Source organism: Saimiri boliviensis, chromosome 14 (genome assembly GCF_048565385.1).
Source record: "Saimiri boliviensis isolate mSaiBol1 chromosome 14, mSaiBol1.pri, whole genome shotgun sequence".
Lineage (NCBI taxonomy): Eukaryota > Metazoa > Chordata > Mammalia > Primates > Cebidae > Saimiri > Saimiri boliviensis.
In genome coordinates this window covers 55,232,478-55,248,978 of record NC_133462.1, presented here as the reverse complement: position 1 = coordinate 55,248,978, position 16,501 = coordinate 55,232,478, and the positions used below count along the sequence as shown (strand labels likewise).

The following is a 16,501-nucleotide window of genomic DNA, read 5'->3' as shown; positions in this document are numbered from 1 at the left end:
AAATATGATTAAAACGTAAGATATGCAGAATTTTCTGCTGTATCACACCCAAAGCAATTATATCTGAAAGTGAAAGGGGCTGCTCAAAGCTAATATCCGAAAAAGAAGGGTAATAGAGAAAATTGCCAGTAATAATCTAAAATTTTATAGTATAGGGGCAAACAAGAAGTCCCTTGCTTAAATGATAGGGAGACATGGTACAATTTAGGTAGATTTCAATTTTAAAAGTTTTAAGGGCTAATTGTGCCTTTAAATTTTAGTGCTTTTATGATTTAAGGTTCTTATTTTCACAAAATTTATAAGAAAGGCACATTATTCTTTAGTAATGTTAGAAAAAAGCTGTTGTTCTTCTAAAAATTAATTTGAATACTAAAGAAATCCCTCTGAATCCTTCTTTCAAAATAACTGGATTATGGTAATAACAAGCGTTACTGAACAGAATCTTAACATTATTTTTATTAATGCAACAACTGATTTTCTCACAACAAAGGACAAAATATCTATTTCTCACTTATACCAAGACTTTCTCTTCAAATGTACTTGCTTAAATTCTAGTAATTTGTACTTATTTATCTCAAAATGTAAATTGGTTTAAATTGTTCAACAGGAACAGGAAAATGACACTAAAATTGATTTTACCTACCACTTCTTCAAATTCCTTTGATACCTTAGTCAGTAAAACTAATTAAGAATGGAAAAATAAATACAAGAACAAATAAAAGACTCATCAGATTACGTGTGTAAACTAAGGAAGAAACACATGCTAGTGATGGAGAGTAAACCACGCTCCGCATAAAATCAATCTGAAAATATTTCTCCTTTCAAAAGTTAAGTTGATGTAAATTTAAAAACTAGTTTCATCTTAAATGAAAACAATTATTTAAAGAAAGAATATGTTCGTAACTACTCAGTATTCCTTAGCTGCTTCTTCACATACCAATACTGTGTTTACTTAAATGCATCCTTTGTTCTACTCCTGTCCTCTTTTATTACCTTTTAAACTCCATGGCTATTCTTCCCTTCACACATTCTTTTTAAGTTAAGTTAAAAATTTCCTTTTAAGTTAAGGTCGAAGGTTTTGCAAGGGTCTCATAAAGGAATACGGTGTGACATGGATTTCCTTCATAGTCCTGATGAGGGCTCACAGGGCAGACACAGGTTTTGAAAAAAATGCATGCATTCACAGATTATTTAACCATACAGTTTAGAGTCAAATGTGAATCTAGATGTTTCTTATCTGTTTGCACTACACTATATATTCTTAATCAGAGCCACAATAATTATAAAGCTCCATCATACTCATATTCATTTTATCATAACCATGGGCATTAACAACAAAAATAATATATAAACTACTACTGCAATGATATATAAAGAGGATAAAATAGATGTTTCTCTGAAATTTCCTAATTATGTTTGCTTAAAGAAACATAATTTTTTCTTAGTTTTAATGTTAATTTCTACCACAGTGGTCTTTCTAGGACTTTATGTGTAATAAATCTATAAGAAATTCAGAAGAGATAAGAATTTTGCTTTGATTCAATCAGAGTAGGAAGGGGTTAACTACTACTCCTGTTTACTGAATATTTTTGCATTAAGAAAATTTGTTATTAAGAAGCAACATACCATTATCATTAAAGCAAGGTCTTCGAAGCCACTGTGAATTCCACACATGTGGAAGTGAGACTCTGGCCACTACTAGCTGTGTGACCTTGAGTGAATTGTTGAGCTGCGGTAATGAAAGTATCTCCTAGGGTGTTGTGAGGATTAAATGAGATAATATTTGTAGAGCTCTTGGGAGAGTTTCTGTCACATATTAGTGTTCAATAAATATTAGCAATGTATTACTACTATTATGAGAGAAACAAAGTTAGATCAGTTTACTTCTTTGAAGAACAGGTTAATTTCAAGACATTGATATGTTCTTTTTTCTCACAAGGGTAGCATGAAAGACAAATGTTTAGAACTGACCTCTAGGAACAATTTTGGAAACACACACACACACACACACACACACACACACCCTAGATAGATGGATATCTTCTAATTAATAGAACACTACCAATTTTTATTATACTAGTCATCTTTTTATTTCAAATCCTAATATATTTTGCTTTATTTTCATCTACAAAAGAAGTCTGTGTATCTCTAAAATAACATAAAATAGAATAATTTTAAAATATGCTTGATAGGCATAAATTTCTAAGGAACTTTCTTGCTGTACTCACTAGAATTAGTATTTGTCAAATTAGGCTTTCCTTTTAGATAAGTATTGGCTCTCTCAAATTAAAATAAGAGCTCAAACCCTTTTCATTTTAATAAAGAACAACAAAGTAGTGGGCATTAAGTTGTATTAAAAATGCAGCAGTTTCTAAGTTAGATACTAATCGGTAATCATATTTTCCTCAACTTTTTTAAACAGTAAGGCTTTTCAATGAAAAATTTTAGTGAGCCTTCCCACCAGAAAAGCCACCTGTCTACTCTCTTACAGAGGTACCTGGACCAATGGTTAAGACTACAGAATTTAACTGTACAAAAGGATCATAGTTCTAGTCCCTTATTGTCACAAAATGTCATCTTCAATTCTATAAAAGCTACTAGCCCCACGGGTCATAAAGATAATGAGACAGCAGTTATGTAAATACTGAATAGATGCCTCAAGCAACTTGTCCATGAGCTGACAATATTTTGCTTGTCTGAGCTGAGAAGTAAAAAAGTGTTATTTTAACACAAAAGTTCCATTGAAGCTAAATTTTTACCCATGAACTGAGGGAAGCAAGGAGCTGAATGATTCCACAGTCAGCTTACTTGCTGAGTCAAGCAAACTAACTTTTCCCCAAGCTAAACGCTTTCAGTGAAATGAAATACTTACATCAGATAAAGATCCACAACTACTGAGTTCATTTGTACCTCCTTTAATGAACCAATTATCTCAATGGTTTCTATATTTTAATGGAAAACATGAATCTTAAGAATAAAGTTAAATTCTGTGAAATGTATAGATGAATACCTATTACTTGTCGTCTTTTCATGTTTCATTTCTCAATTCCAGCAACTATTTATACAAGACTGAAAATGTTTTTCTCAAAACAAATATATAAAGAAGTTTAAAAAATTGCTGTTATACCAGGTCAAAAATTAACACACTAAGATATAGGCTACATGGATTTTTGTTTATTTAGTTCACCTAGTATTTAGAGCAGTGCCTAGTACATTGTAAGCACTCAGCAAATACTCAATGAATGAACAGGACACTTCCAGTACTCAAGCAAAATGCTCTGCAAGTCAAGACTATGTACGGCAACAACTGTGCAGAAATCTCAGTTTGTCAATTCTGCATTGCCTCGATAATTATAACATTATTTGGACATTTACATTAGAAGGATTAATTATATTTATGGAATGGTAAATTGGAAACTTTCCTGCTGTGGTGATGTATAAGGTAAAAAAGGGAAAGACATCTGCACAATAATACAGTTACTTAAATACGTAGAAAGAATTTTGGTGTTCAGATCTTTCTTTTTGGATTGTGTCATCAATCATAACTTCAGTTCTTTAATTCATACTCAGTAATAACCATCATTAGCAGTTTTCCAGCAGAGAACACTACTATTCAGAAGGAAAGGCAGGAAGATGTGAGTTGACTGGATTTCTGTATTACCAATTTCCAGCAATGTTACAAGATTACTCAGGCCAACAGCTACCAATTCATGAGGCCAACTGAATGCCTTGAGTAACAGATATCAGGCAAAGTAAGCTAGTATCATAACTTTTATAAGATGATAAAATGCATTTAAGATATTACATATTTAGGAGAAAATAATTGTTAATGAAATAGATTTTATCAGACACAAGTGCAAAAACTGAGATAATTGTTATTTAGAAAATGAATAATCATATTATAACTAGTCTTTACCTCCACAAAAGCCACCTGAAGTGATCTCTTCTTCAAATACGTCAGAGAAACCCCTTCCTGTGTTTAGTTTTGCCAGTCGACCATCGATAAACTAAAATTTAAAAGTGTCAAATAAAATGTATCAAATGTCACCAAATAAAATGTTAATTTGACATCTATTTTATAAGATTAAAATTTTACTTACATCAAAAACATTAATAGCAGACTTGTATAAATTACATGGTGTATATACACACATAAACACACATGGAAATTCTCAAACAACGGAAAGAACAGGTGCTCAGTAAACAGCAGCTTTTTAATTAAATCGCAAATGTACAGCAAAGACTCTAATTCTAACTTATTAGCAAAAAAACTGCAAAGTGCAGTAGTAAAGATCATAGGCTCTGGATAGGTTGCTCAATGCACAGCCTCTGCAGAGGGGTTTGTACAAAGATACTGTTGCCCTGCCAAGCCATTTACCCATGGGGCTGTGTCCTGTCCGGCCAGCCCTGTTTTCTCAGAAGGAAAACACCTCATGGTGTTGCTGCAAACAACAAATTAGATTGACGGAGGAAATGTGACACAGTAGGTATCCCTGAGATGTTCGACATCACTGCTTTTCAGCTTCTTAACTTCATTCAGTAAAATAAAACACTACTTGTCTAAACTATTATGTTCTAAGGCATAATAGAGCACCAAATAATTTTAACCATTTACAATAAAATCAACACAACTTTCATAGTTCCTGGCATGCATGCTCACTAAATAAGAATTAGGATTGTTAACTTAAATACAGTTGAGGTAAATGCATGTTGACTTGACATGCATGAGGTTATTTTAGGCAATATTTTTCTATGTTCTTAAAAAAGAGGTGGGAGGCGTGGGAGACTGAAACTATCAAAAGCACCCAAAGATCTTTTTCAAAATGCAGAAATCCAGATACCCTGGAGACTATCTTCTGTTGCCTGTTCTGCTCCATTCCTTACCTGTTCGAACATACACAGTGTATCAGACTCTCGCAGTATTAATACTGCATTTGAGAAGTATTTTGGGTATTTTTATATGACCAACCCAAGTTAAAAATCAATAATGTCATACACACACACACACACACACACACACACACACACGTATTACTAGCACTGGGTTACCTGTTGTGATTTGTAGCACTTAGAATTTGATATGTTGTGGTTTACTCCATCCATAATGATGATGAAGTATCTTTAAGCCTCCCTTGCTTAAGAGGCAGGGGATAACATAAGCAAGATTTATATGCCTTTTGCAAGGAGGACTTGAAAATTTGAGGATTAAAATGTTCGGTTTCATCCAAAAACTAATCCTGACCATAATTTTTACTCTAGAAATTTAAATTTTACCTGAACTAAAATAAAGTAGCTGGCCTTAAAAGACAAATCTCATATTTTTTCCTGGTTTTCTATTTGAATGGTTAATGAACAAAACTAATTGAGACGAGTTGTATAGAACAATACAATATTCCTCAGGCAGCAATTTAAGATAATTAATAGGCCGGGCATGGTGGCTCACTTGGGAGGCTGAGGTGGTGGGGGTGGGGGTGGGATGGGGTGGTGGATGGTGAGGTCAAGAAATCGAGACCATCCTGGACAACATGGTGAAATCTCGTCTCTACTGAAAAATACAAAAAAAAAAAAAAAAAAAAAAAAAAAAGCTGGGTGCGTGCCTATAGTCCCAGCTACTCAGGAGGCTGAGGCAGAAGAATCGCTTGAACCCAGGAGGCGGAGGTTGCAGTGAATGGAGATTTCACACTGCACTCCAGCCCAGTGACAGAGCAAGACTCCATTTCAAAAAAGAAAAAAAAGATAATAGCAGTAAGTTGCACCAGTTGTAAGACTTTGAGTAAATAATCTTACAGAAAAAAAATAAGAAAGAATAAAAAATGAATAAATAGAGCCCTGTTCAAGATGTGGTTTATAAAGATCAATGGAACAGAATAAAGATCCCTGAAACAAAGGTACACATCTACAACCAATTGTTCTTTAACAAAATTGACAAAATAAATAATGGAGAAAGACACCCTATGCAATATATGTGCCAGGAAAACTAGCTAACCATATGCAGAAGAATGAAACTGGACTCTTATATCTCCAGACAAAAAATAAATAAATAAATTCAAGGTGAATTAAAGACTTAAATGTAAAACCTCAAACTAAAAGAAAAGCTTTCTTCCTAGAAGAAAATCTAGGAAATACCCTTCTAGACATTTCCCTAGGCAACTAACTTATAATTAAGTCTTCAAAAGTAAATGTAACAAAACCAAAAATTGAACATTGAGGCTCAGTTAAACTAAAGAGCTGCTGCACAGCAAAAGACACTATCAACAGAGTGAACAGACAACCTACAAGATGGGACAAAACGCTGGCAAAATACGCATCCCACAAAGGACCAATATCCAGACTCTATAAGAACCTTAAACTAGCAGGAAGAAAACAAATCACTCCATTAAAAATTAGACAAAGGACATGAACAGACACTTCTCAAAAGAAGATATAAGTGGTCAACAAACATATGAAAGAATGCTCAACATCAGTAACCATCAGAGAGATGCAAATCAAAACCACAAAAGACACCACCTCACAACAGTCAGAATGACTATTATTAAAAAGTCAAAATGTAACAGATGCTAACGAGTTTGTGGAGAAAGGGAACACTTATACACTGAGAGAGTGCCAAATAGCTCAGGTCCTGTGAAAAGCGGTTTGGAAATTTTTCAAAGAACTAAAATTAGAATTACCATTTGATCCAGTAATTCCCTTATTGGGTATATAGCCAAAGGAAAATAAATCAGTTTACCAAAAAGACAGCTGCATTTGTATGCTTACTACAGCACTATTCACGTAACAAAGACATGGATTCAATCCAGGTGTGTTTTAACAGCTGACTGATTAAGGAAAATATGGTACATATATACCATGGAATACTGTGCAGTCATAAAAAAGAATGAAATCTCCTTTGCAGCTGATAAATTATGCTGGAGGCCATTATCTTAAGCAAATTCATACAGAAATAAAACCAAATATTGCAAGTTTTCACTTAAATGTGGGAAGTAGATAGACTTCCGCCAAGATGGCTGAATAGGAACAGCTCCGGAGCGCAGTTCCCAGTGAGAGAAACACAGAAAGTAAGTGATATCTGCATTTCTAACCGAGGTACCAGGTTCATTTCAATGGGACTGCCTGGACAGTGCGTGTAGCCCAAGGAGGGCGAACTGAGGCAGGGCAGGGCGCTACCCCACCAGGGAGGTGCAAATGGATGGAGAATAGGGGGCTTTACACCCTCAGAACTCCAATTCAGATACTGTGCATCTCCCATGGCCATTGCAACCCACAGTCCAGGAGAATGCTGACAGGCTGAAAAGCACCATGAGTTACCAACACAGATCTGAGCAACAGCTCCGGCTGGCCTGGTGCCGCAAGTTGTCAGCACAGATCTGGGTGGAAATTTTGACCAGCTCTGAGAGTGCCTGTGGGATGACTCTACCCGCCCCCTAGGAAGAGGGAGAGACGAAAACAGAGAGACAGGTGATATGGCTTGGCAGGTCCCATCCTCAGAAAGACCAGCAAACTGATGTACTCTTGCTTGAGATTTTCACAGCCAGCACATCAGTCCAAGCTCCACTCAGAAGATCGAGCTTGGTGGGAGGAAGGGCATCCACCATTGCAAAGGCGGGTCTAATCTCACCTGTGTGAGATGAGAAAGGCCAGAGGAAGCCTACAGAGCAGTAGGGCTGAGTCTGAGGCAGCCCAGCAGCGCCTCTGCAGGCAGACAAGGGACAGACTGCCTCCTCAAGTGGTTCCCTGACCCCTGAATAACAAAAAAAATGCCTTATACATAAGAGCTAAAGCTGACACGTGGCAAGCAACTATCTGGGATGAAGTTACCTGAGGAAAGATCAGGCAGCAATCCTCACTGCTTTACACCCCTCGTGGGTCATTTCCAGGCAAGTAAGGGCTAGAGTGGACCTCTATCAGTCCTACAGCAGAGGGGCCTGACTGTTAGAAGGAAAACTAAAAAAAACCCAAAAAACAAAAAACAAATAGCATCAACATTGACAGAAAAAAATGTCCACTCAGAGACCCCATCCAAAATCACCAACTTCAAAGATCAAAGGTAGATAAACCCACAAAGATAGGAAGAAACCAGCGCAAGAAGGATGAAATCAACAAAGACCACAATGCCTCTCCTCCTGCAAGGGATCAAAACTTCTCACCAGCAAGGGAACAAAACAGAATGGAGAAATAGTTTGAGAACTGACAGAAGTAGGCTTCAGAAGATGGGTAATAACAAACTTTTCTGAGCTAAAGGAACATGTTCTAACCCAATGCAAAGAAACTAAAAACCTTGAAAAATGGTAAGAAGACGTGCTAACTAGAATAACCAGCTTAGAGAAGACAAATTGACTTGATGGAGCTGAAAAACACAGCAGGAGAACTTCGCAAAGCATACACAAGTTTAAATAGCTCAATCGATCAAGCAGAAGAAACTATATCAGAGATTGAAGATCAACTCAATGAAATAAAACAAGAAGGCAAGATTAGAGAAAAAAGAGTGAAAAGAAATAAACAAAGCCTCCAAGAAAGGGATTATGTGAAAAGACCTAATCTACGCTTCATCGGTGTACCTGAATGTGATGGGGAGAATGAATCCAACCTGGATAACACTCTTCAGGATATTATCCAGGAGAACTTCCCCAACCTGGCAAGGCAGGCCAACATTCCAATCCAGGGAATACAAAGAACACCACAAAGATATTCCTCAAGAAGAGCAACCCAAGGCACATAGTCATCAGATTCACCAGGGTTGAAATAAAGGAAAAAATGCTAAGGGCAGTCAGAGAGAAAGGTTGGGTCATCCACAAAGGGAAGTCCAACAGACTCATAGCAAATCTCTTGGTGGAAACCCTACAAGCCAGAAGAGAGTGGGAGCCAATATTCAACATCCATAAAGAAAAGAACTTTCAACCCAGAATTTCACATCCAGCCAAACTAAGCTTCATAAGTGAAGGAGAAATAAAATCCTTTATGGACAAGCAAATGCTGAGAGATTTCATTGCCGCCAGACCTGCCTTATAAGAGATCATGAAGGAAGTATTAAACATGGAAAGGAACAACCAGTATCAGCCACTGTAAAAACTTAACAAATGGTAAAGACCAATTATGTGATAAAGAAACTGCATCAACTAATGGGCAAACCAACCAGCCACTAACAAAATGGCAGGATCAAATTCACACATAACAATATTAACATTAAATATAAATGGTCTAAATGCCCCAGTCCAAAGACAAAGACTGGCAAACTGAATAAAAATCCAAGACTCATTAGTGTACTGTACTGTCTTCAGGAGACCCATCTCACATGCAAAGACACACACAGACTCAAAATAAAGGTATGGAGGAAGATTTACCGAGCAAATGGAGAGAAAAAAAAAAAAAAAAAGCAGGGATTGCAATCCTAGTCTCTGATAAAATAGACTTTAAACTAACAAAGATCAAAAGAGACAAAGAAGGGCATTACATAATGGTAAAAGGATCAATGCAACAAGAAGAGCTAACTATATATGCACCCAACACAGGAGCACCTAGATACATAAAGCAAGTTCTTGATGACCTACAAAGAGACTTAGACTCCCACACAATAATAATGGAAGACTTCCAACACTCCACTGTCAATATCAGACAAATCAACAAGATAGAAAATCAACAAAGATATCCAGGACTTGAAAGCAGATCTGGACCAAGCAGACCTAATAGACATCTACAGAACTCTACACCCCAAATCCACAGAATATACATTTTTTTTTTCAGCACCACATCACACTCACTTTAAAACTGTCCACATAATTGGAAGTAAATCACTCCTCGGCAAATGCAAAAGAAAGGAAATCATAACCAATGTTCTCTTAGACCACAGTGTAATCAAACTAGAACTGAGGATTAAGAAACTCACTCAAACCTGCACAACTACGTGGAAACTGAATAACTTGCTCCTGAATGATAAACAATGTTCATAAACAATGAAATGAAGGCAGAAATAAAGATGTTCTTCAAAACCAATGAGAACAAAGACACAACATACCAGAATCTCTGGGATACATTTAAAGCAGTTTCTAGAAGGAAATTTACAGCACTAAATGCCCACATGAGAAGTGAGGAAAAAATCTCAAATTGACACCCTATCATCAAAATTGAAAGAGCTAGAGAAGCAAGATAAAAAAAAAAAATCTCAAAAGCTAGCAGAAGACAAGAAATAACTAAGATCAGAGCAGAACTGAAGGAGATAGAGACACAACACTTCAAAAAATCAAGAACTCCAGCAGCTGGTTTTTTGAAAAGACAAAAAAATAGCCAGACTAATAAAAACAAACAAACAAAACAAAACAAAACAAAACAAAACAAAAACACACAGAAGAATCGAATAAATACAATAAAAAAGAATAAAGGGGATTATCACCACCAATTCCACAGGAATACCAACTACCATCAGAGATTACTACAAACAACCCTATGCACATAAATCAGTAAGTATGGAAGAAATGGATAAATTCCTGGACACTTACACTCAACCAAGCCTAAACCTGGAAGAAGTTGAAACCATGAAAAGATCAATAACAAGGGCTGAAGTTGAGGCAGCAATGAATAGCCTACCAACCAAAAAAAGTCCAGGTCCAGACAGTTTCACAGTTGAATTCTACCAGATATACAAAGAGGAGCTGGGACCATTTCTTCTGAAACTATTCCAAACAATACAAAAAGAGGGAATCCTCCCTGACTCATTTTATGAGACCAACATTATCCTGATACCAAAATCTGGCAGAGACACAGTCAAAAAAGAAAACTTTGGGCCTATATCCATAATGAACATAGATGCAAAAATCTTCAATAAAATACTGGCAAACCAAATGCAACAGCACATCAAAAAGCTTATACACCACGATCAAGTAGGCTTCATCCTGGGGATGCAAGGCTGGTTCAACATAAGCAAATCTATAAACGTAATCCATCACGTAAACAGAACCAAAGACAAAAACCACATGATTATCTCAACAGATGCAGAGAAGGCCTCTGACAAAATTCAACAACCCTTTATGCTAGAAGCCCTCAATAAACTAGGTATCAATGAAACATATCTCGAAATAACAAAAGCTATTAATGACAAACCCACAGCCAATATCATACTGAACTGGCAAAAAGTGGAAGCATTCCCTTTGAAAACTGGCACTAGACAAGGATACCCTCTCTTACCACTCCTATTCAATACAGCATTGGAAGTTCTAACTGGAGCTATCAGACAAGAAAAGAAAAAAAAAGTGTTTAATTAGGAAAAGAGGAAGTCAAATTGTCTCTATTTGCAGATGACATGATTTATTTAGAAGACTTTATTGTCTTAGCCCCAAATCTCCTTAAGCTGATAAGCAACTTCAGTCAAGTCTCAGGATACAAAATCAATGTGCAGAAATCACAAGCATTTCTATACACCAATAACAGAAAAACAGAGAGCCAAATCATGAGTAAACTCCCATTCACAATTGCTACAAAGAGAATAAAATACCTAGGAATACAACTAACAAAGGATGTTAAGGTTCTCTTCAAGGAGCACTACGAACCACTGCTCAAGGAAATAAGAGAGGACACAAACAGATGGAAAAACATTCCATGCTAATGGTTAGGAAGAATCAGTATCATGAAAATGGCCATAATGCCCGAAGTTATTTATAGATTCAACACTATCCCCATCAAGCTACCATAGACCTTCTTCACAGAACTGGAAAAAAACCACTTTAAACTTCATATGGAACCCAAAGAGAGCCTGCATAGCCAAGACAATCCTAAGTAAAAAGAACAAAGCTGGAGGCATCACACTACCTGACGTCAAACTATACTACAAGTCTACAGTAATCAAAACAGCATGGTACTGGTACCAAAACAGAGATAAAGACCAGTGGAACATAACAGAGGCCTTGGAAGCAACATGATACATCTACAACCATCTGATCTTTGACATATCTGACAAAAGCAAGCAATGAGGAAAGGAATTCCTGATTAATAAGTGGTATTGGGAAAACTGCCTGGCCATGTGCAGAAAGCTGAAACTGGACCCCTTCTTTACACTTTACACTAAAATTAACTCCAGATGGATTAAAGATTTAAACATAAAACCCAACACCATAAAAATCCTAGAAGAAAACCTAGGCAATACCATTCAGGATATAGGCATAGGCAAGGACTTCATGACTAAAACACCAAAAGCGGTGACAACAAAAGCCAAAATAGACAAATGGGATCTAATTAAAATTAAGAGTTTCTGCAAAACAAACAATCATTAGAGTGAACTGGCAACCAATAGAATGGGAAAAAGGTTTTGCAATCTACCTATCTGACAAAGGGCGAATTTGCAGAATCTACAAAGAACTAAAGCAGATTTACAAGAAAACAAACCAACCAACCCATTCAAAAGTGGGCAAAGAATATGAACAGACACTTCTCCAAAAAAGACATTTATGAGACCAACAAACATATGAAAAAAAGTTCATCATCACTGATCACTGGAGAAATGCAAACCACACTGAGATACCATCTCACGCCAGTTAGAATGGTGATCATTAAAAAATCTGGAGACAACAGATGCTGGAGAGGATATGGAGAAATAGGAACACTTTTACACTGTTGGTGGGAGTGTAAATTAGTTCCACCATTGTGGAAGACAGTGTGGAGATTCCTCAAGGATCTAGACAAAGAAATTCCATTTGACCCAGCAATCCCATTACTGAGCATATACCCAAAGGAGTATAAATCATTCTATTATAAAGACACATGCATATGTATGTTCATTGCAGAACTTTACAACAGCAAAGACCTGGAACCAACCCAAATGCCCATCAGTGATAGACTGGACAAAGAAAATGTGGCACATATACACCATGGAATACTATACAGCCATAAAAAATGATGAGCTCATGTCTTTTTTAGGGACGTGGATGAATCTGGAAACCATCATTCTCAGCAAACTGACACAAGAACAGAAAACCAAACACTGCATGTTCTCACTCATAGGTGGGTACTGAATAGTGAGAACACATGGGCACAGGAGGGGAAAATCACACACTGGGGTCTCTAAGGGGGTAGGGGGCTAGGGGAGGGACAGCAGCGGGAGGGGTGGGAAGGTTGGGGAGGTTTAACACTGGGAGAAATGCCTGATGTAGGTGACGGGGGGATGGAGACAGCAAACCACCATGGCATCTGTGTACCTATGCAACAATCAGGCACATGTACCCCCGAACTTAAAGTACAATTAAAAAAAAAAAAACCAGTAAACTGAAACAGAATTAAGATTAAAAAAAAAGAAAGTGGGAAGTAAGCATTGGATATACATGGACACAAAGATGGGAACAATAAACACTGGAGATTCCAAAAGTGGGGAAAGGTTGGAGAGGGGCAAAGGTTGAAAAACTACCTATTGGTTACTATGTTCACTATCTGGGATACAGGATTATTAGAAGCCCAAACCTCAGTCTCATGCAACTTACCCATGTAACAAACCCACGTGTGTACCTCTGAATCTAAAAGAATGAATGAATGCATGCATGCATGAATGAGTGAATGAAAACAACTATTAATGTAAAAAATGTGGTTTAATCATCTTTTTATCATCATCTATCGCTTTTGAGTACACTGTGGTAAGATAGGTTTAAATAAACAGTCTAAAAGAATGGAATCTTAGAATTTTTTAGAGCATGAGTTGCTCTCACAAAACTTGGAAGTATTTGAGGACAAGGACCATACATAACCGATTTTCACATCTTCATTATGCTTGGTATACAAAAAGTTTCCTATACTATAAATTAACATGGAGTGTGGAACATAAAAAGGCCTGCATCACAACTCTGTCACTTACTAGCTTTATGATCTTGGGCCACTTGTCACCTCTAAGACTATTTCTCCTCCTGTAAAATGGGAGTAATAAAAATGCCTTATGGGGTATTAGGAGAGCTAACTAAAATAATATGAAGTGTCTGCATTGTGTACACCTAATAAATGCCAAACAATAAAGTCTACTTTCCCAAGTACCACCACCTTTTCTATCTCTGTCAAATTTTTATGAGCTTCCCGAGGGAAGGAACACTGTCTTTCTCATGTATGCATCTTCAGTAACTCGCGAATTGCCTGCCATAAAGTTTGAACTGAATAAACGTTGTAGAAAGACTCAAATACACTTCAACAATGCTGAAGCTCATATACTTTTACCTAATTTTAAAGTTAAATAATTATAATGTATAGAATAAATTCATTTCATTCTATCTTGAGATCAAGCTAGGAGCTTATAATGTTGGTGTCTTTGCTATATATAATGGTAATTTTTAAATAAGATGGTTTAAAATGCATGCAAAATTTGACTTGCACACATTTTTAACACAGTATTATAAATCAAAGTGATCTAATTTGATAAGACTAGGTATCAAAAAAAAGACTAGGCATCATTTTTTGAAAAAAATAAAGTCAAAGCAAAATGATTAAGTGAAAGTACATTACTGACAAGTATAACAAACTAAGACATCCTTTTAAAGGACTTAATTTGCTCTTAAAGATGAAGACTAGAAGACTTGCTAAAAGGTTTTCATTTCTGTGTTTACTGGAAATCATCCATCCATTCTAAAAATAAGTGGAACAGTTCAAGTCTAAAAAGCAATAAATCCCAAAACTATCTACTGATTATGCATTTTTTAGTATGAGTAACTACTTTGTGTTACAAACCTAGTAATTTGAGCCAACAGAAATTAATCACTCAGTAAAATTACACGTTATCACTGACTTTGCAAACAATCCTGTCAGTGACAGACACCAATGCACACAGTGAATGAAAATGTTTGTTCTTATAATAAAAGATTGACTTAATGCATATACATAAACATATTATATATAGATGCATATGAATAGATGCCCAGGAAAAACTGAAAAGTGTTATTAATGGAGAAGAATGCTGAAATTAACAGTTTTTCAAACACATTTTTCTATTATTATTCAGTAACAGCTATTTTCCCCCCAAGTAGAGTTGGTTCATAGTTATACCACTTTAATTACTCTGGAGTATTTCATAGTAATTAAAGACATAAGAATATCTTTAGCCAGGCACAGTGGCTCACGCCTGTAATCCCAGCACTTTGGGAGGCCAAGGTGGGTGGATCACGAGGTCAAGAGATCGAGACCATCCTGGTCAACATGGTGAAACCCCGTCTCTACTAAAAATACAAAAAATTAGCTGGGCATGGTGGCGCATGCCTGTAATCCCAGCTACTCAGGAGGCTAAGGCAGGAGAATTGCCTGAACCCAGGAGGCGGAGGTTGCGGTGAGCCGAGATCGCGCCATTGCACTCCAGCCTGGGTAACGAGCGAAATTCTGTCTCAAAAAAAGAATATTTTCAGTTACTGATGCAGAGAAATAATTTTGAACTAATAAAAAAATCATCTCTGTTGAAAAAGCTATGACTCTATAATGTGCTATCACATGTTGCCTGATAAATAGTTACTTATATCATTCAGTAAACAAATATCTGTAGGTAATTGGAAGACATAAGTTTTGAAAGAATTTGTTTGTTATAAGTAATGACAACATTATTAATAACAAAAATGACACAGGTATAACAAAGTTAGGTTGCAAGTCGATTTTTAAAAGAATATAAGAATTTGCTTTAAGATGATTCTTTTATGTAAATCTTAGTATTATTCTTATTTCAAAAGAAAAAATCTAGATCTAAACATGTTAATCATATCAAAACACAAATAACATAAATTCATAGACAGTATCCCATAGTACATATTCCATAGTTTTATTATAAATTATAAATATATAACATTGATTTAAATAATAATATCTGTCATTCTCAAGATCAATGATGTTATTCCCTCTAAATCATCAACAACTGCCAATAACCAGATTTTTTTAAACATTATGACATGGTCTTTTTTGCTTTTGGAGATGTCACGGATTTTAGGAGTTATGAGCCAGGAACAATGGACAAAAGCCAGTATACATGTTATATAACACCAGAGGCCACCCCCAAGTTTTCAATCAGGGTTCCCTTACATCAAAATGATATATAAAAATCATTAATTAGTCCAGTCCATTATATTGTAGGAATGCCTTTCAGGGTGAGGGCAATAAGGTTTGCAGGTTTCCTTTAAACCTTGCTTATGACATATCTTAAAGAACTGACAGGTTACAAGATAAATATTTCCAAACAGAAAACTGCTTCTGGCTCTTCTTTTCGATATTGATGTCCCTAAGGTTTTTAAAAGTGTTGTTCACTTCAAATAGCCACCTAATAGGACATTGAGTCAATTTAAAGAAATTATCTGTTGCTTTAAACATACTTCAATAATATTGTTAAATTAAAATTAACATTCACTATTCAAATTTATTTTTAAAAATACAATTAAATATAAAATTAATGTTTCAAATATGTAAAATAAAAAATAGACTCCAAAGAAGGTTCTTTCCAAAAAACATAAAGAATATGTTTTGATCAAAGTCACAGATTATACTTTAATATATTTGCTAGTAAACTGGTAGGAAT

At 35.9% G+C, this 16,501-nt stretch overlaps 1 protein-coding gene across 9 annotated transcripts in view; it reads right to left on the bottom strand.

The window, feature by feature from the left end:
- DENND1B (DENN domain containing 1B) overlaps positions 1-16,501 on the bottom strand; it is a 261,565-nt gene that overhangs the window by 43,246 nt on the left and 201,818 nt on the right. For 8 of the 9 annotated variants that reach the window (XM_074385089.1, XM_074385082.1, XM_074385085.1 and 5 more), the window contains one exon: positions 3,917-4,007. In XM_074385089.1, the coding sequence (XP_074241190.1) occupies positions 3,917-4,007 (91 nt within the window). Of the gene's footprint in view, positions 1-3,905; positions 4,008-16,501 lie in introns of those variants that run through there. The other variant, XM_074385090.1, reaches the window with a different exon arrangement.